Source organism: Calliopsis andreniformis, chromosome 4, assembly GCF_051401765.1.
Source record: "Calliopsis andreniformis isolate RMS-2024a chromosome 4, iyCalAndr_principal, whole genome shotgun sequence".
Classification (NCBI taxonomy): domain Eukaryota; kingdom Metazoa; phylum Arthropoda; class Insecta; order Hymenoptera; family Andrenidae; genus Calliopsis; species Calliopsis andreniformis.
The window spans coordinates 10,651,244-10,675,724 of NC_135065.1; the positions used below are offsets into that span (position 1 = coordinate 10,651,244).

The window sequence follows — 24,481 nt, forward strand, 5'->3', positions numbered from 1 at the left end:
TAATGGGGTTAAAAAGCAGCCTCAATATCTCACACGATATCCACGCTATACTAAGAGCTAACAGGAGCAAAATTTATAGCTCAAAGGTCATCGAGTATACAAACAGGGCGAGCATTCCACGCACGTGCGTACAAATTTTCATCCCTCACCCACTGATACAGCCATCGTGCTGCATTGTCCAGGAAATTTTGTCACGGTGGTCACGGGGTAGATCGCTCTGTACCGTGTTTAATGTACTATTAAACGCGGCTATTGTACCCTGTCGACCATCGTCGTTCACAAATTCACTTCCTCTGTTCCCGTTGTCCATCCGTCTCTCCTTTGGAAACACGAAAAAAAGCACGGGAACACGTGCCACCCCCGATAGAGAAATTCGAAAGTAATGCCATTTCTCCCGCCCACATCCGTCCCTCGGTCAGGACTGGTCATCGGACGCGTTTCTGACTTTTATTCATGAAGGGAGGGAAAAATCACGTGTACCTACATGATACAGTAATCAGGACATTTTTCAATCTTCAAACATTGGACTTCTCGAGTATTCAACTTTTCAAATATTTAAAATTTTCGAATTTTCAAATTTTTAAATATTTAAACGTGGAAATACTGAACTTTTTGTATGTTTAAAATTAGTGAATTTGAAAATTTTTAAATATTTAACCTTAGAAATATTGAAATTTTTAAATATTCAAATTTTTCAAATATTCAATTCGCATCCCCTAAAACTTAGTTTTTCTCCACATCAGTAAAACAATCGTCCCCAGCCACCCCCAATCAGTGACCCAAGCGTCAGTCATAAACGTCGAAGTATCAAATGTTATCGTGAGGAGAGCAGGGGGCAGACGAACCGCGGTGCTATCTGGAAGAGTACGTGCCTCTCAGAGTCGTTACTGGCAGTTTCCTGCGATAACCCCAGCATTATACTCGCGCTGCCCCCGAATAACAGGGGAAGAGAATTCACAATGGGCCACAATGACTGAGCCAACATTACGAATTAGGCTCGGTTACGCGTTTATTGCCGATTCCGGTCCAGGGCATCGGCGTCGCGACGAATTTTCCATCGGACACGAGCGAGCTATCGAATCAGGGGGTCGCAGAGTGTCGCGGAAGGACGCCACTGCGGAGATACGAAGTATTAGCATTGGTTAGCTTTATGGGGCGTTCAGTTCCGCCGTTCTACTCTCTCCTCTCTTTCCCTCGATCGCGGCTCGCCGCTCTGTCTCCGTTTCTCGTTCGACGGAGAGAGAGCGCGGCAGATCAATAAAATCTGTCTGTCTGGAAAAGTAATGCCAAATCGACTGTCCGTTTTCAGCGGCGAACAAATAAATGTCACAAAAGGAGTGGAACGGCGGCAAGCATTGACTTCCCTGTCGAGCCAGACGTTTCGAGCTTCGATTTTCTGCCCGCTCGAGATGGCCAGGGAGAGGTCCAGCTCGTAAAGTATCGAGAAAGAATGGCGATCGCAGTCGTTGGGAACAACAAGAGGGATGGGAGCTTTAGGGAATTATACGTCGCCCAAGGAAATTCCCTTTTTTCACGGTTACGTGACTGGCGAGAGCCCCGACGACAAGGGAGCGAAATTGGGACGCGATAATTATTAATCAATTTCGTATTAATTGTTTTCGGGGCGTCGAGCTTAAGTGGGATGTTGTGTTATGGCTGCTGGCAAGCTCTGCCCCGTAACCAGCCAAAGTGTCATACAAGAAGATTAATTACGTCGCGCCACCTTTTATGCGCGCCATACGTGCGACTACGCTTCTTGGTCGTTGGAGTCGTATGCGTCGAAGAAAAATGATAAAGCTCGCTGTTTCGAGGTGTCTCGAAATTCGTTTAAATTAACAACGATATAGGTCCTACCTACACGGTCGAGAAACGGGATATCAACCAGTTTCAAATATTTCAGACTTCTCTTCGGTACTTATCTTTATTTTAGTATCACCGAGTCACAAGATTTCTTACAACTCGTTCGAAACAATTTAAAAAACGGCAACAGTCGCGAACGCAATCTCCGAGAAGCTTAACTTTAAACCAACTAAAATTGAGAACTTCCTCATTTCACTGAGCGAGCTACTCTAGCCTTATCTATCCAGCTCCTTTTCGAGATTGCGATCGGGGGAGAAAGGGGTTGGCGAAAATAAAAGAGACCTCAGGGAATAAGATTTCGCCGGTACTCCGTTCTCGAGCCACGAAAGAGCCAAGTTAGTTTTATTTTACAATCCATCGGCTTCCACGACACGGAGGGGATGGATCTCGTCGTCGACGGTTCTCTGCCTGCGAGAGAGACGTTCGACGTCGGTTGGAATCCTTCAGAGGGCACAGGCTCGCGAGAGGGGGATGGCTGTCAACTAGTGTTTTAAAAGTTTGCGACAGCCTACAAATTGGCTCGCTCAGTTCTTTTTAAAAGCACCGTCGACCAACCACCCCGACTACCTTTCCCTGTCTCTGTCATCCGTGTTCACAGCCGTATCGCTGAACGGAGAGCCCACAGAACTTTTTGCGAGCGTCAATTTGCCCGCGGACGTGAAACCCGCTCGTTGCTAAGCGTAGACGACCTTTTAGATTCGTCGATTCGTTGGTTCTCTGTGAGCTCGCAGATCGACAGTGACGAACTTATATCTGTGGCTGTAAGGCAAAATGTTCTCTGCAGTATTGCTAGATGCTGGGACAAAATGTCTTCCATTTGACGTCATAGAGGAGAAGAGTGGGGGTGCCTCGGGCAATGCAGTTAAATTCTGTGCGATATCCCACTTGTCTGCTCTATGACGTCACTGGAAGACATTTTGTCTCGACACATGGCAATACTGAACCTAAGTCAGGTATTAGGATTATATGTTTTTCTATTTCGTTACTGTTTTATGGACTTCTTTTGCGTTTTTTAAGTGAAAAGGTTCCTTCTTCCTAAACTAACTTTTTGAAAATGTACCTAGGTCTTTTGCCTTAAAGCTACAGTGAACATATGACCAGTTCCTTATGAAGGTGAAGCTGAGTACTCCCATTTAGGTCTAAGAGTTACAGAAATTATAAAAGAATATAACGCGTAGCAAACTTTTCTATCACATGCAGAGTTAACAATACTTAAAATTAAAAAACGTCAAAATCCCACGCGTCATACCCTCCTAAAAAAAAATATATTTCTCATCTTTTAGGGATCATCGAAACGGGAATGTCCCCTTTGCTTTCAGATATGAAATGGCTCGACGAAAAGAGGTTGTTCCAGAAGTAGCGCTCTGCGTAGTATGTTTGTCGGAACGCAAATGATCGCGGGGGCAACGCGGTGAAACGGGCGAAATAAATCGCGGCAAGGGGCTTTTCCTATCGGCCATTGTGCTGCTGATCATTACTCTCGGGAGTTTCCCGAAAAGTTCCGACCATTCTCGGACAAATCGACCTCCATCGAGGAGACGTCGGTCCCCGCGCGGGGAATATGCTTGCGCGCGATTCAAATCCCGGAAGTTTAAAAGTATTCCGACGTAAAACGCGGTCATTTCTCATATTTTCTATGCACCCGCGCTCCGCCGTGGGCGCATTTGATACACTCTATTAGTCGCATCCCCGGGCACTGATTTATCGACTCACGTTATTATACATTTTCCCCAGTTGCGAGATCCATCGCGTTCCGAGCGACTCGCCCGCACTCTACACGCTTCCATTAGCCCCCAGTGATCAATGGTTATTACACGAATTTTAAGCTTCGAGTCTTCCCTAGAAACGGAGGGGCCAAGGGAGAACGAACTCGCTGCTCTTAAGCTATGCTTACATTGAGCAACTTTTGGATAACAGAGGTGATCGACGTAAAGTTGATCAGAACTGTTACTTCAACTTGCTTGAAATTGTGTTTACAGGCAACTTTGATCTATTTCAGCTTGACCAAAAGTTGCTTTAATCATCACCATCGATGCTCCTTAAGCACTATTTCAACCAAGTTGAAACGATTTCTGTCCCCTCAACTGAAACTAGCTCATTCATCTATGTTAGATTGAACGCCTCGATCAGCTGATCAAAAGTTACTCAACATCAACGCAGCTTTACTGGAAAGCGCACATTTTCCTCACTATAGTCCACGAACCACGTCGTACGATGCGTTAACAGCTGATCGATCTCAATTAACGCCTAGCATAGAGGAGGAGGTCCAGTCTATAAATAAATACACTAACAAGGAAAAGACTAAATCATACGACGCGCGCTCGGTTTATACAAACGATTAGTCTGCTGTTCGCTCCGTGATCCTTGGCCTTTTATTCGTCGAGCGAACAAAAATAGGTTCTAAACGGGAGGCAGGCCGAGTCCCCGAGTTTGCCTTCAGAATTTGCGCTCGCTACTTCGGCAGGATCGTAGGTGGCCTCGGCGGCTGGAACGACGAGAAGTTCTGCGACAGGAAGGACGGCGATTTCGGCTCGCTGGCGGTGCTCGTCGACACCTGGGGAGCTTCCCTCAGGTCGAACTCCTCGCGAACTTGCTGCTGCTGCTGCTCCGACCATTCCTTCCTGGCGATGTGCACGATCAGCCAAAAGTACGCGCTCAGCACTGCAAATGTTTAAGCACGTTCGTCCTTTTTCATTCAACGCTTGAATGAGACGCGTTGCGAAATTGTCGGAGTGGGGCGACGTTGTACTCTAAGTAATTCTAATGTACTTACGTAGGTAGACGCTGGACACTGGAATGTACCACATCGATTTATCGTAAACATCGTAACGCGGTCCGTGCGTCAGATGAATAGATAGCGCCGCAGACTGATCTATTATGCTAATCATTTGCAAATACATCCAAGGCACGGCGCACTTGGGCCTCTTCTGTAAACGTACGCGGAAGTCAGCGAGATCGTTAGCGAGCTTGAGCAAGGCTGCTACGTGCCGAAAATACATTTTTCGAATAAAGGAGCATGAGATCGATTCGGTTTCGATACACAGCGATCTTTTCGCAAGGACGATTTAAGCTCTGTATGCACTGGAATAACATTTAGTAAATGTGAGGGTGCGTGACTCAATCACTGTATTTCAGATGTGCTCTATTTGAGAGTTAAGTATCACGAGTTTTTCTGGAGGGTCATATTTGTTGGTATTGTATGTATATAATATTGAGAGTGCTCTTAAAGAATAAGTGAACACTGGTCTAAGTTAAAAATCTAGATAAATTGAATTTAGTACTCTTGAGTTTCACTGAGTCACTGATCTTTTAATTTACTTCGAGAGCACAGCAATAATCCTCGTCATTCCTGATCACGATTCAAAAGCAAAAAACGAGTGATACCAACCACTGAAAATTGAGTAGAGCCACACTTTACATATCACGAGCGAGTACGAAGCTTTAATCGCCTAATTAACATTCTCAACCATGTAAAAATACTCACAGAGATCGATCCCAAGGCAAGATACGCGCTGGCCAATAAGAACGACATCGAGTACAACAGGAAGAACACCACAGCCGTTTCCGCTACGAATTTCATCTTTCAATTATCATCAAGGTCCACACGATGTCCCAAAGACACAAGATGCAATAGGGATTTCTCTCAGAATCGATGAAGATGTTTATTGACAAACCGGTTATGAAAATGCACAATGATGAGCAAACTTGTTGATCTCCGAATACACTTCGTCGAGGTTTTATTCCCCACTTATCAATGAGTCTCATCGTTTCCTCTTGCACCTTGTATTTCGGGACGCTCCAAGTACGCTCGCCCGTTTGGAAACCCACCTTTTCTTTCCACATGAGAATTTTTCAAAACCTGCATCCAGTTCAAGCCGAACAGGCCCCAGCCTCCGACGGAGTCGAAGAACTCGTCGTCCGTCGTTCTCGAGAAATAGCTGCTCATCAGCATGTTTATCATGAGAATCGAGAGCGACTGGAAGATCACAGGAGAAGAGGAGATGGAACTTGAAATTTACATGGCAATTTTTCGCGATGAACTGTGGCAGAATCGCGCTATGGTCACTCACCATGGTGTAGGTGCCGATGATCCTCGCGGACAGAGACAGCCCCACACAGCACAGTTTATTCATGGCAAATCGAACGTTTAGGTATCTCGAAGCAATGAACCGCGAACACGAAATGCCTAGGACGTCCCGTAGATCACGATTTTCGTCGCGACGCCAGCCGACACTTGACTGATGCTTCGTAAAAAATGTAAACACACATGTCCGCGAGTAAACACGCGCTTCAATCTCCGATCAGCAAAGTCGCGCGCTCGAGTCGATTATCGAATTCCGCGACGAATTATCGTCGGAGAGCGTCTGACGACGAACGGATGATTGCGTCGATTGATCATCATCGAATGCGCGACGAGAGCGCGCATAATTTGGATTAAACTATCTGAGAATAATTTTCTATGATGGTTTAGAGCGAATTAGCCGTTTGAGTGAGTAGTATGCACTTTCGTTGTATGGATTTCTACGAGCGCGAGTTTTTGAATGAACTGCTTTCATTGCGTGCTCTAATTGCAAATTAAAGAATGAGTAAATACGCACAGTTTTTACTACTTATAGCCTCGAAGCCAGCCGCGCGCTACGAGGTACGCATGCGCGTTAATTCAGGGATTGGAGAGACACAATGTGCGCTTGACATGTGGTTTTAGGTTAAGTTTCCTACCTGTTCGTACGGTGATTGTTTTTTTTCGGTGATTTTCTTTGTAAGTGCTTGAAAAGTGTTCTTTTGGTAAGTGAGAAGTAGAAAGACAGTGTTTCACAATGACTGTGCAGGATAGTGACATTTGTTTGAATATTACCGCAGAGCCTGCTGCTAAGAAGGTAAGTGAGAGGTTAAGTAATGTTTTTGTATTGTTTTAAATGAGTATGTTTTCTAACAGAATGTAGGCTATGATGATGACTCTATTCTCAGTTTAATGAAAGGACGAAAGAATCAGACAGAAAAGAGTAGAGTTAAAGATAGTGATAAGAGAAAATGTGCTACTGTCGATGAAGCCACTGGAGGTAAAAAGAGAATTAAGCAGAAACAGTTATCAGCTATTGTTGCACAGAGATTGAAAAAGAGTAATATTCTTAGTAAGGCTTCAGATGTACAAAAGAAAGTGAGGTTTAAAACAGAGACTATAAATAGTGAAGATATTAAGCAACAGAAACCAAAACAGGAAGCAAGTAAATTAGCCCTGAATGTAGATAAGAAAGATATAGAAACAAACAAGTCAGTGACAAATAGTACTACTTCTAGTGATCCTATTGTATCATTTACTAAAGTTACAACTGAGAACTTTGGGAAAACACTATTAGCAAAAAAGAGAATCAAAGATACAGGTTCAAAGAAAACACTCTCTAGTATATTTTCTAAACAAAAGGAACCTGAAAACACAGAAATTAGCTTATTGAGTTTGTCTAAAAAGTCAAATACAGAGGAAGTTGATATTTCCAAAAAGAAATCTAAACTTGAGGAGCCTAAAAAATCTTTGGCTTCAATAAAGAAAGTAGATCTTGGTACTAACAAAAAAAAGAAACTTAAAGAAAAATCTGCTAATCAAAGTAATGTAGGCAATAAACAGGCACACAAATCTAGTGGGAAATTGTCTTCGTTGTTTGGTCATAATCCAGAGATTCCCAATATCGGTCAAAGACTAGTGAAGCCAATAAATGAACCAGTCTTTACGGCAACAACTTTCACTGATCTCAATATACATCCTTTCACGGTTAGTATCATTAATTAAATAACATTTCCAAAATAATACGAATCAATTAACTATAGGGTATTTCACTAGATATCCAACTTGGAACAGAATATGCAAATTACTAAAATGACAATAGTGCAACAAAAAGCAATTCCCCAGATCCTTTCAGGGAAAGATATTCTAATCAGATCTCAAACTGGATCTGGGAAAACCTTAGCATATGCTTTACCAATTGTTGAATCTTTACATAAAATTAGGCCAAAGCTGGACAGAAAGAGTGGTTTGAGAGCTCTAATTGTTGTACCAACTAGAGAACTAGCTCTACAAACATACGAATGTTTTTTAAAATTAATTAAAGTGAGTGCTGTATTAATAATATATGTGTATGACGAATTAATTAAGAGCATTCCTTTTTTCTAATTTCTCACACACTTTTAGCCATTCACGTGGATTGTGCCAGGGTATTTAGCTGGGGGTGAAAAAAGGAAAGCAGAGAAGGCAAGGTTGAGAAAAGGGTGCAACATTTTAGTTGGCACTCCAGGTAGACTGTTAGATCACATACAACGAACGAAAGCTTTAATGCTAGGAGATGTTAAATATTTCGTTCTGGACGAAGCAGATAGAATGTTTGATATGGGTTACGAAAAGGATATATCGGGGTACGTTTCTCCACTCACAATTAAACCATTCACTTAATAAAGTAGCTTTATCATATAATTTCAGCATAGTGAGTGCTTTAAAAGTCTCGACTCCAAATGAAAAAACAGACTACGACGCGATGAAAATTCTGCGACAAAACGTAAAGAAGGTTTTCACTGACGAGGACGTTGAGCACTTGAAAACCGATACAAACTTAGAAAAAGAACCACAACTCGGTGAAGCCAAGAATTCAGAATTATCAGACGATGCTAATAAAGAGACTACCGCACAGAAACAAGTTTATCACTCTAGCAGCGAAGAAGACTCCGAGGAAGACGAACCTTTCGTCAAATCGAAGAAATCAAATACGCGAAAGGCTACCCTAAAGTCCACAGAGGTGAAAGAAACCAGTTCACAGAAAAGTAGTACAGAAGGAAAAGGCGACGACAGCAAAGATGAATCCAGAAGACAGACTATTCTACTCTCCGCTACTCTGACGCAAGCTGTTGAGAAATTAGCAGGCTTAGCCATGGAACAGCCTCTATTTGTGGACGCAGCGAAGGAAAATTTGGAAACAACTGGTGACGAGACCAGTGATCTCAATGAAGATTTAGTAGTCCCTCAAAGCGTGGCTCAGACTTACATCGTGACCCCGCCGAAACTGAGAATGGTGACTCTGAGCGCCTACATCGCGGGGAAGTGTCAGGTAGATTCACCGATCCAGTGATTGATTACATTTTTTCTGCGCAAGGTCTCATGAATACCATTCGTGTCATTAATAGAGTCACGGCCAGCACAAAATATTGATATTTATGGCCACCCAAGACATGGTCGATTACCATACGGAAATTCTGTCTTCCGTGTTGGGCAAACCGGTTGACGAGGAGGACGAGGATTCCGATCCCCTAGTTGACGTAGAGTTCTTCAAGTTACATGGTAGCATGACCCAAAAGGAGCGAACCGAGGTGTTCAAAACGTTCAGAGAGGCAAGAAGCGGAGTTCTCCTATGTACGGTAGGTATTATGTCTTACTCTCTGATCTGGAAGATTTTTCCTTGTTTCACGAGGAGTTGCATTCATGATGAACAAAAAGAATAGATGTAATACTGTGTGAAAGCGAGGCGACAGGATTCTGGACGAGCAAGAATTAATATAAAGGGATGGTAAAGAAGAGAGTGGAGAAGAGAAGGGAAGAGAAGAAAAGCCAGGGATAGCCGAGGGCACTCCCTGAGCAGTAAATTACCCCGTGGCTTATTCTTTCAGGGCGGAATTTAATATCTCTGGACCCACGCTGTGTCCGGAGGTTAAAAATTATGCGCGCGCATGAGGCCTTCGTAACGAGTATAATTATGATTGTTTGCCCGTTACGTGCCGCGGCCCCCTTTCTTTAATTGTTTTCTACGTTTAAAGAACGCCAGACATTAACGACTGCTCTCGTAACGGAGAAATTCTGTCGAGGAAACGTGTCGATCCCACAACGATGCTCGCGATAATTTCTAATTTCGGTGTGGAAACGTTGCCATGAAAGCCGAGCTACTTCCTACGCGTTACGTTCACGAATAAACGACGTGGTGAACGTTTTAACGACCGATAGACCACTTTCTTTCGTTTACTAATTACTAGCATATTACACGAGGCCAAATTAAACCGAACGAATCGACTTTCTGATCTATCGTGACTCAACGACAACTGCTCAGCCCATTGTAATTACCGGTGAAAGTGATCGATCTTGGGCGAAGATAAGGGGCGCTAAGTATTCGATAATGATTATCATTAAGTTCGTTATTATTGTGTTTAGTGTGTTCACCTTTGGGAGCTAACGTGATTTTGCCGCGCTGCTTCTATGGGAGTAGAAAAACAACGAAATGCAGGATGAATATTCAGTTTTGAACATTCACGATCCACGACACGCAACGACACCTCGCCTGGTGCAAGGATTAATTCGTTTTAATCAGGCGACTGCATCGTTGATTCGACACGTGTTTCACGATCACTCGCCACTGGTTCTCGTTAATTTCCTACTCGAATCCTATGCGGGTCGATTAATTGCCAACCAGTTACTTGAATGGGCGCATTAAGGGCTATGCAAATATTTCAAAATCTAGTCGCTGTGAGGAATGCAGATCGTTGATTGGGGGCAATGAATCACTCTCGATAAACAGTCAATAATCTATGTTCAAATATTCAAATATTTAAATTTTTAAATATTCAAATATTTAAACATTCAAATATTCAAATTTTTAAATATTCAAATATTTTCAGTTTTCAAAATTCCAAGTTTCTATTTTTTGAATTTACGTATATTTTCACTCCCATCGAACTGGATAACAAAATTCCTCGGTGATCAGTGAAATTTCAGTCTTGGATATGTTCGAGAAGTAACCAGGCGTCGGCTGCAGAGCACGAGCAACGATGGCAGCCGCCCACATTTTACGGCGTCACTTGCGCGGGGATTCTATGGCAGCATTATTAATTTCCACGTTGAAAACTCACGAGAGCCCCCGCGGATGGAATGTTCCGCGGCTCTCAGCGGTGGTGGATCCGGATCCACGAGGTGATCTATGGTCCGAGTGAGATGTTTTGAGCAGGCGATCCGTTCTCGATCCTACGAGCCAGGATCGCGGCCTCTCTCCCCTAAACGATCGTTTGTCTTAATCGCTGCCATCGATCGCTCCTGATCGTCCCTGTATTCGTTACGTTAGATCGCGCCGGTGGCAACTCGCTCCATTCGAGCGCGCGTAGGCGTTCCCGTTGCTCTTTCGCTTTATCGGACCAGTCATCGGTAAATCCTAATCGGACCTGTTTATTTCCGCCGATCAATTATCGCGACAGTAGAAACGACTCGTCAACGAGCCTAAGAAACGCCTTTGGTTAATCTATTTCTAGAGTTGTTATCACGAGTCTCCTGCAAGAGACAGTAAATCGCGGGAGAACCGATTGAGAATCGTTCTTTTTACCAAGCCAAATATCTCTCTCGTATTCCTTCAGCCCGGCGCTTGGCCAGGTCGGCGTCGAATTAATTCGACAAAAGGACGTAAAAGAGTAGGAGGACGAGCGCGTATCCGTATCGTGCCGCGAAAGAATTTTCGGGGCCGCGACGCCCCCCACTGGTGGTCCAGGATTAGTCTCCAGGGCCGTCAAGCGGAGCCTCGACGTGATCTCTGTTCGGTAAATCATTGGTTAACCGAACGCAAGGAAATCAGGGCCGTGCTCAAACGTTCGCTGTTGGGGTCCCGCAGCGGGCGCCCGATGCCAGCCGCGCGCATTCACCTTCCTACAAAACGAGAAATCGACGCGGTTTGTAAGACATTTGTACCGTACGTTCTCCTGCTCGTTCGGATTAGCAGGGTATAAGGTGCTCCTACTAGAGGATCGGATATAACCTGTTCGGTTTGGAAGCTGAGACCGAAGTATGAACTGTTTCGATTGCAGTTAGAATGAGTAAGACATTGTTCATAGTTCTGGGAAATGTCTAGCTAGACTAATCTAATATTTAGGGAAATTCATGGAGCAATTTGAATCCAAATTCAGTTTCACTTGGAATTTTAAACAGGATTTTGATTAATTATAAACCTAAGTATTTAGAGGTCTAGAGAAAGGAACTCTAGATTCCAAATCCTCAATCTGAATTAACCCAAATTTTCTCAGGATGTAGCAGCCCGCGGATTAGATCTGCCAAAGGTGGACTGCGTAATTCAGTACACAGGTCCTACATCAGCAAGGGATTACGTTCATCGAATCGGTCGAACAGCTCGAGCAGGTTCCTCCGGTTCAGCGACGATCCTTCTGACGCCGCCGGAAATCGAGTTCATTCGGATGCTCGAGTCCAGGCGCATCAGGATCAAGCAAGAAAGCATGGAAGACGTTCTGGATAAACTGCTGACTCCCTTGTCGAAGCAGTCTTCTCCTCACAACGCTGCGATCGCGCTGCAGAATGAATTTGAGAGTCTGGTGCTGGAGGATTCGAGGCTCCATGAAAAGGCATGTAAAGGTGAGTGAAGCTTCTGTATAAAAATTGAATAGCGTAAGAACGCGTGGAAGATGGTGGATGGAAATAGTTTTCCGCTTAACGCGATTCTAGTAGCTCTAACACAGTGTACACACTCATGAAATTTGGCAAAGGATGAGGGAGCAGCCATTCCGATTCAGTTGGATCGGAACGAAAGCGAGCTGACTTCAGGGTAGACTAAGCCAATTCCAGCGGGCACCCCACTCGCATATAAAGTAACCCCACACGACCCTGTTACAGGAGCCTTCGCTCTGTCTCGGTTTTCGTTTGCCACTCGGATATTTACATACTCTCTGGGCGAGGAAGGATGATCTTGTTTGCCATGCCACAGCCACCCTATTAGGTCGTTAGGCCGAGGAATTTATTCGCTGCAATAATAAATCCATTAGGACGCGATGATTCGAGGCTCGTTCGAGGGGAGTGTAATATTCACCCTCAGCTCCCGAGGATTAACAGTCCTTCTGTCTCTTGTATAGAGCGTACGCTTTCAAAGGATTCCGTGGCGAGAAGAAAACGCCCTGGATTCGGGGGTGATCGATTCCGAAACAGCAAAATAAAGACCATAAATCTTTCTAAGAGGTTTTTGAGTTTCCCAGTTGTCTCACGTCAAGCGTGGCTTTACACGAAGGTTAGCCACGGTTTTTGGCCGCTTAGCCGCTCCCGATTTGAGTGACGGTACACAGTTAGCCACTTGACCGTTCCTCTACGTGCCCCGAGTGATTGATAGATTAATTGTCGCCGACCATCCGCCGTTGCACTTTCCACGGGGAACGATATCGCGGTGGGAAATAGAGAATCGCGCGTGAGAAAGAGCAGAATTTCTGTGGAGAAAAAAAGTGAAAGAAAATGGGAAAGAAAAGTCGAAGGATCTGGAGAGATTAAAGTCAGACGAAACGCCTGGTCATATAGTACGTCCTTTGCTACCCTCAGAAATTTATTTAGTCCATGACCGATGAAGGGGCAGGGCAGCGTGCAGAGAAGTGGAAATCTCGCTAATTCGTAACATTATCACCCCAATAGACCCGAACAGCCCTCAATAGTGAATACAACTCTATAGAACTACCCCCTGGTCTCTGACCCCTACCACGGTTCAAAGAGATTCATCCACTACTGTGTGTGTGCGTGTGTGTTCTGTACACCAGCTCCTGACTATATCCTTTTCGGAGTAACTTTACAAGAAGTATTTCAGACTGTTCACAAGTTTTATACTAAATAATTTTAATTCATAATGACATGTACATCCTCATATTTCTCTTCACTTGCTCACATAAATGTTACATTTAATTTCACTACAATTCCAATCGAAAAATAATTATTCTTTACCAAAGTAAAATTGGTTTCCAGGACACGAAAGCTAATGAATCGTAGAATTTATTTCCTTCGCCTGATTTTCTCGTTTTTCCCTCTTGTAGTGGAAAGAAATAGTCGAGTTAGATCGAACTCAGTATAGACCGCCTCGGTACGCCCTCGCAGGGGGGTGGCCGACACAATCTAACCACTGAATGTGGCTTCCGCCAAAACCACTTACGCTTTGTGGCGAGAGACTCTTAACAATGCGATACAGGATACAAATACAATAAGACGCAGTTACATCACTTAGGAACAATGCCGCCCCACGCAGCCCACTCTTCCAACCCCCTACCATCGCTTCTCCGCCTTCTCGGCTAGATACCACCCCCGCGGCTGATTTATGTGCTAAATGGAGAAAAACATTTCTCCCTTTTCAACGCCGACACCGGACTGCGGGAGAAAGATCTTCGCAAGTTTCTTATCTGCGGAAGAGACGGGGTTAGATGAAAGGGGGCGGAAATCAAGGCGGAAAATGTCAGGACGTGAGCTCTGCCGTACGAGTTATCGAAATTTCGGAACACTTAAGCTTTGTTAAATGAAAGAAGAACTCCGTCCTTGAATTCTATTCCTCAAACACAGTCTCAGAGTCTCAGATGTCAGAATCTATGTTATAAGCGAAGAAAGTTTAATAGTATAAACTACTTCGAATACTGTGTTAAGCAATGGTTAATTGAAAAAATTATTTAATAGTTTGAAAAGTGTATCTAAAATGAAACACGTTCTCAAATATCTCGCCATATAATCGTATCTCCCAGCTCAATGCAACGAGAAGGGAGCACTCGAGCGTCTCCATCGCTCAAAAGAGCGGACGGAGGAGCACTTCACGGTAGATTTTTCGCACGGAGTGACAGTAACACTGGCACATGTCAAGTTCTCTCAGGATCGGTGAACCCTCGAGTTTCTCACCCGCGCGCGGAAGCTAGCTGAGAGGGGATGAGGGGCTGACTATTAGCCACAGCACTTGACTCGGCCCCCGTTAATGCCTCTTAATAGCTCACCACGGGGCACACACCCTATAGAACCGCGTACAGCCAACCCCCGTGGTACTTAATGGAGGATCGATTAATAAGGGCACTGCACACGGCTCCGCCAATGATTACAGCCGAGTTACAGCGCGCACGTGGCCTCATTTACACGTGGGCGGGGCACGTGTTTCCAGGAGGCTCTCATTATTTACTTCGCACTTTCAGGCCTCGTCGAGACTCGTGCTGGATGATTGAACCCTGTAAGCAAATCTGATAATAGTGAAACTCGACTGATTTTCAGCTTATGTTTCCTGGATGCGATTTTACTCGAGCTACCCCCGCGACATGCGAGAGATTTTCAACCGAAGGGATCTCCACCTGGGCCACTTCGCCAAGAGCTTCGCGCTGAGGGAGACTCCGCAGCGAATCGGAGGAATAGGAAAGAGGGTTCACGAAAAGGAAGCTTCGAAGACTCAGCATGGTAATAGGCTCGCGAATGAACGGTGAGTATGAGATACCTTGCTACCCTCAGCACTTGGAATCATCAAATTCCAAATATCTTAAGTATAGAGGGAGTCCCTCTAGTGTCAGAGGACAGCTACACCAGGACATTAGCTATATCTTTAAAACATGAAATGTGTCAAGGCAGTCGAATTACAAAAGAAGAATCTTCTCTTTATTTTTGCAGCTTGGCTTCTGTTTGTCATTTCACTTTTTAAAGACACAGTTGTATAACTAATGTCTGATATTAGGCGTGGACTGACACTAGGGGAACTCCTCTAATACCCAAAGCTTGAAGGAACTCAAGAATGCTCTAAATATTCGTAAGTCCAGATGACTTATTGTCAGCTGGATCTGCCTTCGAGCTCTTCTCCACTCGGAGGACGTTCGAGGCGGACAATCGCGGGACCCGAGCTCCACGGTATTAATGACGGATTCACGCGTGGCTTGGCGTGTTAACCGCGATGCGCCCCGATTTCTCTCCCCCCCTCTGTGTTCCTCCCTTCACGGTGACCAGCGAACGCAACCACGTGTATTAACGGACAGCGCTGGCAGAGAGGGACAGCTCGTGGCTCCTAGAGAGGTTAGATACGTCAAAACTGTCGCTTTGTGTCATTCGTCATGTAGGACGAACGGGCGGACGTGGTGTACGGTGGCTGGCAGCCATAAGCCATACGGCTCTCGTCGTGCTCATCCTCGCCATCCCCCTCAACCGCCCCCTCTATCTGACGTCAGTGGTCTCTCGTTCCCACCGACCGCGTCTCCGTCTATCTCGTCGGGGTATGCATTTCACATGGCATTCGGCTGGCTTCTGCCCTTCTCCAGGCTTCTCCCCTTCTCTCTCTGACGCCACGCTCGCGCTCTGTCTCTCCATTGTTCATAATTATACAATACGGCTATTAAACAGACTGATGCGACCGCTACTTCCGGCCCCTGGCTGCGCCATTTACGGAAACCAGGGGACGAGGGACTCCCTTCACTCTCTGTCCTCCCTCTCTTTGTGGAAATCTCTGTCTCCCTCCATGACGTGATTTTCTGACACTCGCGCTGCTCTTTCCCTGTGCTCGCTGCTCCAGTACGTGTCCACTTCAAAGGTTTTTATGTTAGGCCGAAGTACTCTTGAATTTTGTTAATGTGATAGCTTCTGTCTCTTGTTACGTTTAGTCTATTTCAATTTGTGTCAGCAGTTAGTAGTATGTGATTCTACTTGCAGACTTTTAGGTGGATATATAAGGTAAATGTCCCAATGTCTGGCTAAAAAGTGAATATATCTCAACACTTGAATTGCATCCCAATAACTGAACATATTACTCTATAATATGTACTCTTTCTACTTACTGTTAACCACTCAGTATGTAGTTCACTGGCTATAGCTTTTAATGGGATGGACGATCATACCTTTCCCTCTTTCCCAAAAATATTTATTTGTCTACTTCTTCACTGACACTTTCAACCACGCTGCTCTCAGCAATCCCTGCAAGTGCTATCACAAGTTCCAAACACCCCAAAATATGTCAAACATCCTCGTTAAAAGTCCCATCGAGGATAGAGTCCCCGCTCTCGCCGAGGCCGCAGGCATTAAGCATTAACTCGTTTAATGCGATTTGAATGGGCGTGCTTTGGACGCACAGAACGGGTAAGCGACGGGTACCCTCCACCCGTAGAGAGAGAACAAGTCCGTTTTAATGGGTGAAAGGCGGGCACCGAGCTGACGGTCCAATGGATCGAGAGACCCATGGTGTACGCCTCTGTGGGTGCGATTACGCTCGCCTCTGTGTGCGTGCCAGTGTTTTCTGCCTCGTGCGCGGGTGTAGTCCTCCTGGACACGTCCAGACACTATCCTTTCCGCGACAGATCATGGAACACAGGGGTCGAGGAGGGTTCCGCCAAGGTGGATTCTCCTCAAAGAAGCTAACGCCCGAGAGATTGATATTTCCTGAAGAAAGAGCATTTTTAAGACGTGGGCGCGTCGTGGACACCGCCGAGACGAAACACGAGCGCGAATACGCGGGATTCGACATGGCAGTTGTCGGAATCCAGCGGCGCGCCGAGGACCAGGGGGTGTACGTGGCGGGCTTTAAAGCGAGTCCTGTTTTTTGCCGATTTTCGATTACCGCGCTCTGTCCTCGCCACATGTCGTTTACGTCGAATTACCGAAAATTGCGGGTTAGCCCCTAATGCGACGATTAAGGGCCGTCTGTGCGTTTCCAGGCCCGACGGGGTGCCAGCAAAGAAGCCGAAGAGGCAAGATGACGCGCCGAGGATGGGGTTGCTGAAGAAAGTCCGGATGCTCAACACCTCCGAGTACGGCAGCGGCCTCGAGCCCGTGAAGAAGCCAAAGAAAGCTTGAGCCTTGCATTATCGCCCCTGACTACCTAGTACAACAGAATGCGATTTCGCTACCGTGATTCCCACCTCGTGTGTAAACGAGCCACCCTCCCTTTAAACGTACGGTTAACCGGGAAATCAGGTTACCGAACTTTTCACGCTGTTTTCGCGCTGGAACTACCACTCTGTACATATAATGAATAGAATATTTTTAAGGAATAAATTTTTGAAGTTCTAGAATTATTTTGAATGGAAACAACTACCCTTAGATCCTAGGCGATCCTAATCTTTAGAATACCAAGGTGAAATCGTTCAGAGAACCTAGTAGGTATCTACTATTTCCACAATTATATCGAATTCGAGGTTTCAAATTTTTAAATATCTATTGAAGTCCTTAATTTACAAATTCGTGGTGCTTTTGTGTAACTATTTGGTTAAATTTCCTAGATTCCAATTTGTAGAAGTCTATTTGAACTCCAAGTGTTCTCACCCTGGTAAGATAAGGGCTAACGAGACATCTTGGTTCTTTCAGCAAGTAGCAGAACTGCTCACAGCAAACATAAACACAGTATTAAATAGCGCTACCCTCGAATGCGCCAGGATGCATGGTTTTTTGGTCGTAAACATGCGAGGACGAGGCGTAAGTATGCTGGCGAGACAGGTGGGGGGCAGCCGCGAAGGAGGAAGAGGAATAAAGGGCGGACGGATATGATTAATACGGCAGCATTATTTTCTGATTTTTTGCAGCAAGATACGTGAGCGCAAATTGCTTGCAAATAAAGGCGGCGTCGACTGCTATCGCTGTTGGTAGGACAGCGAGGCGACGAGGGGTGGGGAGGCGAGAACGATGAAGAAGAGAAGGGGTTGGAGGCCGAGAGCTCAGCCGGGCTTAATTTAATTTAATTATGCCTTCTTTCTTCGCTACCAACGCGTCGGAAGATAGATGGCGAGCCTGGAATCGTCTGGATTGCCTCTCGCGCCGACATCGCGAGGAATTACGGATTTTCGTGATAGTCTCGGGCTTCCATTGATCGATCAACGTCTCCTATTAATCGTTTACTTGTTTCGTGCCCCGTGAACCTCAAGCAGCCAACAGCAGAAAACCCCAGCGACTTCAAAATGCACTTTGCAATCTGAAGGTGAAGAAATAGAGGCAAAAAGGATTTTTTCTAATTACAATCACGATCTACGCGATTCAAGAGTCGACTCGATCTGAAAAATGTTGAAAATTAAAGCTCTCTAAAATCTGCAGCAGCTCCGTTCGCCTCGAAAGGACAGGACACCCACAGATGCATTTTAGCAGCGCAAGAATCGAGCATCGCGTGACACAGTAGATTTAATTACGCGCGACGTTCCTCGGTTTTCGACCGATGCATTTTCGAAACCCACCCAGGTGGCAATCTCCGAGCCGGGCGCATTAGACGAGACGGAGCAAAGAGTGCGATATTTATTCGTAATGCGCATCGCGATTCGTCGTGGCTTAGCATCAGTCATAGTCATCGCGAGCGTGCACACGCTCGTAATGAACCGTACGATTAGGATATCCCGTTTGTTCGTTCGCTGCTCGAATGGGTTCCGCGGACGAAGAAGCAATCGTGGATTGCTCGGTGCGAATAAAAAAGGAAAACCGAAGAAAGGGGATAATTCTCATTACCAGGGGATACGCGCAGCTTGAGCCCGATTAATACGACAGAAACGGGGGAGAAAAAACACGCGGGAACGAGAAAAAGGGCCGACTGCACGGGGACCGACTGTGCAGCCTCCCTCCTCCACACTTTTTGCCTCGAAAAATGCGTGGCCGCGACTAACGCGCCTCGGAAAAAAACGTAAGCGGATATAAAAGGAACCGATTATTCCGCTCGATTACCGATTTCCGGCCAGTTAACGATTTTTTCGAATCGATTTCGCCGCGAGCTGGAAGTACGTATAGCGGTATGCCTTGAGCCTTGGGCCTCTCTTTCGTCCCTTCGATTTTATTTTAAGCGAAGCCTTTAAAGTGAATTTTCTACGATTCTAAACAAATCAGGACAGTAAAGATGTATTTAATGACCGAGTGTTTCTCTGGTCTTGTTCAGGTTTTCTTCCAAATTAAATTTCTTTCCTTTCTCGTATAGAGTACGTACGATGCGCGCGGCAATCGCCCGATTCGCGCTACTTTCGAAAACGTAACAGGTATTGCAGCGTATCGAACGAACGGTGAGGTTATTTGCCAACGAAAAGTCCGTTTCGCGATTTCACGCCCGAAATTAAGGATAATTTGTCGCGGAAATTATCCGTCGATATTCGACACGGGCCCCTTCTTCCCCTCTACGCCTCCAAGAACGTGTACCACTTTTTTTCTCTCTCGTAATAATCGCTCTCTTATCGAATCGATCGAAAGAAGCACCTGATACTCGCAGGAAAACTGTCACGGTTGTTCTCTGCCAGCCTCGATCCACGAATTTCATTAATCTCCTGAAATTACACTTCGAAGCGGGCTATAACGCGTAACTGCGTTCCAGAGACAAAATAACCGTGAAACGAAATAAACCGCGAGGGGCCGAGGCAATACTTTGCCAGAACGAAGCCGCGATTATTGCTCTAATTATTCCGATAACGATGCAATTAAGTCTCTCCGCGGTGCGCGCGACACGATTTATGCCAGCGGCGTCCTGCATTCTCTCTTCGAGCGGAATCGAGCGAGTTCTTTCGTCGCGGCAGGAAGACGAGCCAGCCGTTTCCGCGGCGAGTGAAATCCGCTCGGGAAGGCGTCGGAGTCAAGGCGATTAGCATTTTGCGGGCTGCGCGTATCCCGTGGAAACGTTTTATTGGGCTGTCGTGCGAAGGGGCCATAGAGAACACGCTAAGCAATAGTTGCGCCTCGCTCGGAGTCGCCACTCTTCCAACCCCTCCATATTTTCTCCGCTCAGCGATATGGATATTGCTCGAGGCGAGCGATTCGGTTGGCCAACCCTTCTACGCGACTCCGTTCGACGTTCGGCGTTAACGAATTATTAGAGAAACTTGAGGGGCTTGCGTCAGGCGAGTTGTTCGGTGGAACAGATAGAGATAAGATAGCGACGACAGTTACGATTTGTTACAGTACAATTTCGCGTTGCGCTAAGAACTGGTTCGCCGCGCGACGATTATCGTCGGCGAGGAAAAGGCAGGCAAAAAAGGAAAGGGAGGCGAAAAATCAGCGCAGCAGCGAAAAGAGTAGCGCATTATGGAGTTGCGTTGTACCGTTTCGAGCATCGTTATGCTCGATTCATGGTAGATTTGCCGGTCGATAGGATTTCTCGTGCATTACCGCATTAGTGCGCTCCATCGCGATAAGTAACAAGCTGTAAACTGCTTTCCCCGATGCGATGCCGGGGACTGGGCGATTTTGTTGCTCGGTACAAACGATAATAGCGGCCGTATACACACACCGGTTACTTAACGTTCATTATAATTAACACGCTCGATGCCTTAACTTTCCCAGGAGGAAAGCGAGAATAATGTGCGTTTGTAATCGCCGACGCGTACGCATTTAACTTTATCATTTCCTCGACCCGGCTAATGACCATGGAATTCATAAAATTCAACGCGCCTTCTAAGCAATTCTAATCGATCTCCGACGCCTTTAACCCCTGCCACGTAACACGCCGATTCCGTTAACTTTTAATTGAAATAATTACATGAACCAACTTGGTCTAACGCGTCGTTTTTCTACTCTATGAGTTGCAGATGAGTCTCAGCGGATAAAATATATAGAAACTTTCTGAAGCATATACTCATTACATTCCCGTGACATACAAAGTGGTTGCTTCAAAAAATATATACAGAGTTATTTTCTTATTCGATTATTGTAAGTGTTTTATTCCTCGCAATTTCAAGTCTCATCTGTTTCAATTTCTAGCTTTCAAAGAAAATAGACTTGGGTTAGCCTAGCTCTGAGGTACAGAATCTTGCTCAATTTTAGTTTAATCAATTCGATTGTCCTTCCAAAAGTTGCCTAATATGAACGTAGCTTAATGAAAAAGATTTCTCAAGATGTCTTTTCAATTCGAAAAAGCCTGCTAGCCTAGCACTGTACTCTCACAGTAAACCCAAATCAAAGAATTGTCACTCGATAGTAGACGTTCCGTCAGGAAACGCGCGCTGAGTTTAATGAACGCTCTTGGAGCAGAGCGGAAGCACGGAGGTCGGTGAAAGCAAGGCAATCCCATTTCGCGAATTCCGCGTGTCTTTGAGGAGCGCGGATCCGCGGCGTCGTTCCACAACAATTAACCGATGGCAATTAAGACATCTAAATTAATTCGTTATAAACAAGGTAGATGTATTCCGTAGCGAGCGGAGCCCGCGTAATTGCCCGGATTCTCACAAGCCGCTTCAGAGGAGAGAATCGTCGGTTGCGCTCACCCACACTCGCTCGAGGAACGCGTAATCCGCGCCTGCACCAACACCCACGATCCCACCAACACAGACGAGCCGTCAGCGAGGTAATAGCAACAATTACTTTATTTTACAATCTTCCCGGTTCTCAACCGAGCCACCTGGCCGATTTCATTTCCTCGCATTTTAAATATCCGCCGTGGAACAGAAGAAACTCGTCGCGAGAGGCGACTTTCTTTTCTCGCCGCGTTTAGCCGCGAATTAGACGCCCTCCCCCTTGTTCAGGGAACCGTGGTAGGTATTCTATAGAGAGGCGCGATGTGAACAGTGGGCTGATTAGACGCGATCTTCGGTATTTATGTGTGGTCGGGCCAAAGTAACGATGGCCTTAATTCGACGATCAAGATCTGAGAAAATTATAAGTTACCGTTTCCTCGTACAGCCTCGTCCCGTAAATTCATCGAATTGAAATTGTAATAAATGCACGTTACTTCGCAGCTTCACGTGCACCGATCGTACATCGTTTTTTCCTTTTTAAATGTTCGTATAGGAGATAAGGATCGGCAAATTATATGGACAAATTAAAGGAAAAAATAAAGAGTCGCGAGAGCACGAGCGTAGGGAAATTAACGAGGCCTGCTATTAACGAGCAGAAACCGCTTCGAGTCCTGTCTCGTGTGCCCACGGTCCGCGGCCGCCGCGGTTTTATGTAATAATTTCATTATTGCACGAATCTCGACGGTTTCCTGATGCGACGATGCCGCGTTACGCGATAATTGAGCTTCCCCGCATCCGTTTCCTCGCGTTCAATTATTCTAATCGGCCATCGGACAATAACGAGCGCGACAATACGTTTCGAAAACTAGCTCGATAATATCGGCGGTACGTGGTTCATTAGTATGCGTGCAACTTCCACGTCGTTATCGTTTAACCCCCTTGGCTCGCGATTTTTCATAGGCCGCCCGCGTCGGAGTTAACTCGACCGAAAGAATGGGGCAGAGATTAATTGCTGGCGAATTAAACGATTACTACTGCGGCGCGTGAGTGTAACATTGTTGCAATTTTAAATAATTCTGGAAATTTTAGGATCTGCATTTTGATGTTAATAATATCGTGTGAGAGAATGTGATAATGAGCTACTGGTCGATTTCGTATTATCTACAGGGTGTTTCAAAATATTTAAACATGTGTAGATAATTTCAGAGACGAATTAGGACCGTGAAAATAGTGGGAAAAATTCTTGTATAAACCACTGTAGCGCAGAATGGGAGCCACTGTCCCTGCAGTTCCTTTTTTTCAATGATTACGATTATCTCTGATTTTATTTTTAAATTACAGTTTAGTGTTTCAGTAATTCTTGCTTCGTTAATTCTTCATATTGTTCCTATATGATCTCGCTGGCAATATAACCAAGTTTGTTCCACTGTTTGGAGTAGAATGCTTTCCGCAAATGTAACATGTTGTAAAGCAAAGGGGTTAAGCGATCTTTTTGTCGCGGAGTTTTCGCGTCGCTCGAGCATCAACGGATTCCGCGGCTAGAAACGCTCGTTGTCGCAACGAGCATACGGTTTGCGAAATTTTATGTAACAATTTCGTCGGTGCGCGACTCGCGGCAGTTTCCTGACGCGATAACGCTGCAACGCTCGCTAATTGTCGTTTTTCACGTCCGTTTCCTCGTTTTAAACCGCCCCACCTATTCACGGGAGCGACATTTTAGCGTTAACGAAGTAGCAGTTTAACGACACTGCCGGGGACTTAATTGGCTACCAGTGGATTTATCGCGCTCTGCCCGTGTGCACTTTTGTTTCCCAGCCGCATCGATGTTGCACTTCGCGATTCCTTCCCACTGGTGATTAATGCCTCGCGGATGATGCGCCTGGTAATGAACAATGACAAATCGCTCGCTGCTAATGTCGTAAAAATGCGAATTCCGTGAGAGGCTTGGAACCATTGTTCCTGCGGTAGGGGCGATGCTTAAACCTGGAGCCAGGCAATTTGCGCGAAACAGTGATTACGAAGCTTTTTAGCAAACCTCAGACTAAAATTCGATGGAAATCAGTTCAGAATATTACTTGAAAACGAGGCCTCAAGAGACAGATACTGAAATAAACAATATTATGAAACACTCTTTATATTCCGTGAGAATTGAAGTTCAAATTTGCTACGATTTTTTCCTAAGAATTTGATCAATTCAGAAATGGAGTAATTGTAAACAGCCAAGAATTAAGAAGAGTTAGGTTGTCAAGAATAATCAAGAGTAAGTGTAAATAAAGTAGAAGCAGGAATGGGACCGATGTGGACGTTTAGGGAGCCGATATCGTTACTGATGAACGTCTCTCGGTAAAAACGGTTTGCAAAAAGGAGGAAAAGGCAAGCGACGACAGGGAGTGGGAGGGGTTGGATGCTCGAAAATTATTCCGATATGAAACTCATCGCGCGGCGTATCGCGTCAAAGGAGCCAATTTAAAACAGCCCTTTCCAAGATTATCAGCGCGTCGTTGCGGTGGGATTAATATATAAAAAAGACGAGCGCAGCAAAGGAGGGGTGGGTGAGTCGAGTGGGGGAGAGACGAGGGGGATTGGGGAGCAGAAGTGCGCGCGGGATTGGTAAACTTCCCGGTAATTTGTTCGTCAGTCGCTTTGAACCTCTTTTAAGCGACCACTGTGTTCCCTTTCACGTTTTTTCGCTTTCTTCCTGCCCCCGCCCCACCCCGTCGTCTCGCCCGAA

General features: G+C 45.5%; 2 protein-coding genes across 4 annotated transcripts; one reads left to right on the forward strand and one right to left on the reverse strand.

The window, feature by feature from the left end:
* Window positions 1–4,194: 4,194 nt before the first annotated feature.
* Window positions 4,195–6,063, reverse strand: LOC143177976 (uncharacterized). Its single transcript, XM_076376343.1, has 5 exons — window positions 5,931–6,063; window positions 5,689–5,836; window positions 5,345–5,427; window positions 4,634–4,787; window positions 4,195–4,521 (listed from the first exon to the last, which is right to left on the reverse strand). The coding sequence occupies exons 1-5, from the start codon at window positions 5,991–5,993 to the stop codon at window positions 4,313–4,315; spliced, it is 657 nt and encodes a 218-aa protein (XP_076232458.1). The 5' UTR covers window positions 5,994–6,063; the 3' UTR covers window positions 4,195–4,312.
* Window positions 6,064–6,616: 553 nt separating this feature from the next.
* LOC143177933 (ATP-dependent DNA helicase DDX31) lies at window positions 6,617–17,631 on the forward strand. 3 transcript variants are annotated; one of them, XM_076376259.1, is made up of 9 exons: window positions 6,617–6,737; window positions 6,797–7,627; window positions 7,697–7,963; window positions 8,045–8,265; window positions 8,330–8,951; window positions 9,028–9,258; window positions 11,893–12,235; window positions 14,870–15,071; window positions 17,281–17,631. In XM_076376259.1, the coding sequence occupies exons 1-9, from the start codon at window positions 6,678–6,680 to the stop codon at window positions 17,417–17,419; spliced, it is 2,916 nt and encodes a 971-aa protein (XP_076232374.1). In that variant the 5' UTR covers window positions 6,617–6,677; the 3' UTR covers window positions 17,420–17,631. The 3 variants fall into 3 exon arrangements, with proteins under 3 accessions (XP_076232374.1, XP_076232376.1, XP_076232375.1); XM_076376260.1 differs by having other exon boundaries at window positions 6,684–6,737; window positions 6,829–7,627; XM_076376261.1 differs by lacking the exons at window positions 14,870–15,071; window positions 17,281–17,631 and adding an exon at window positions 12,494–12,806.
* Window positions 17,632–24,481: the final 6,850 nt, after the last annotated feature.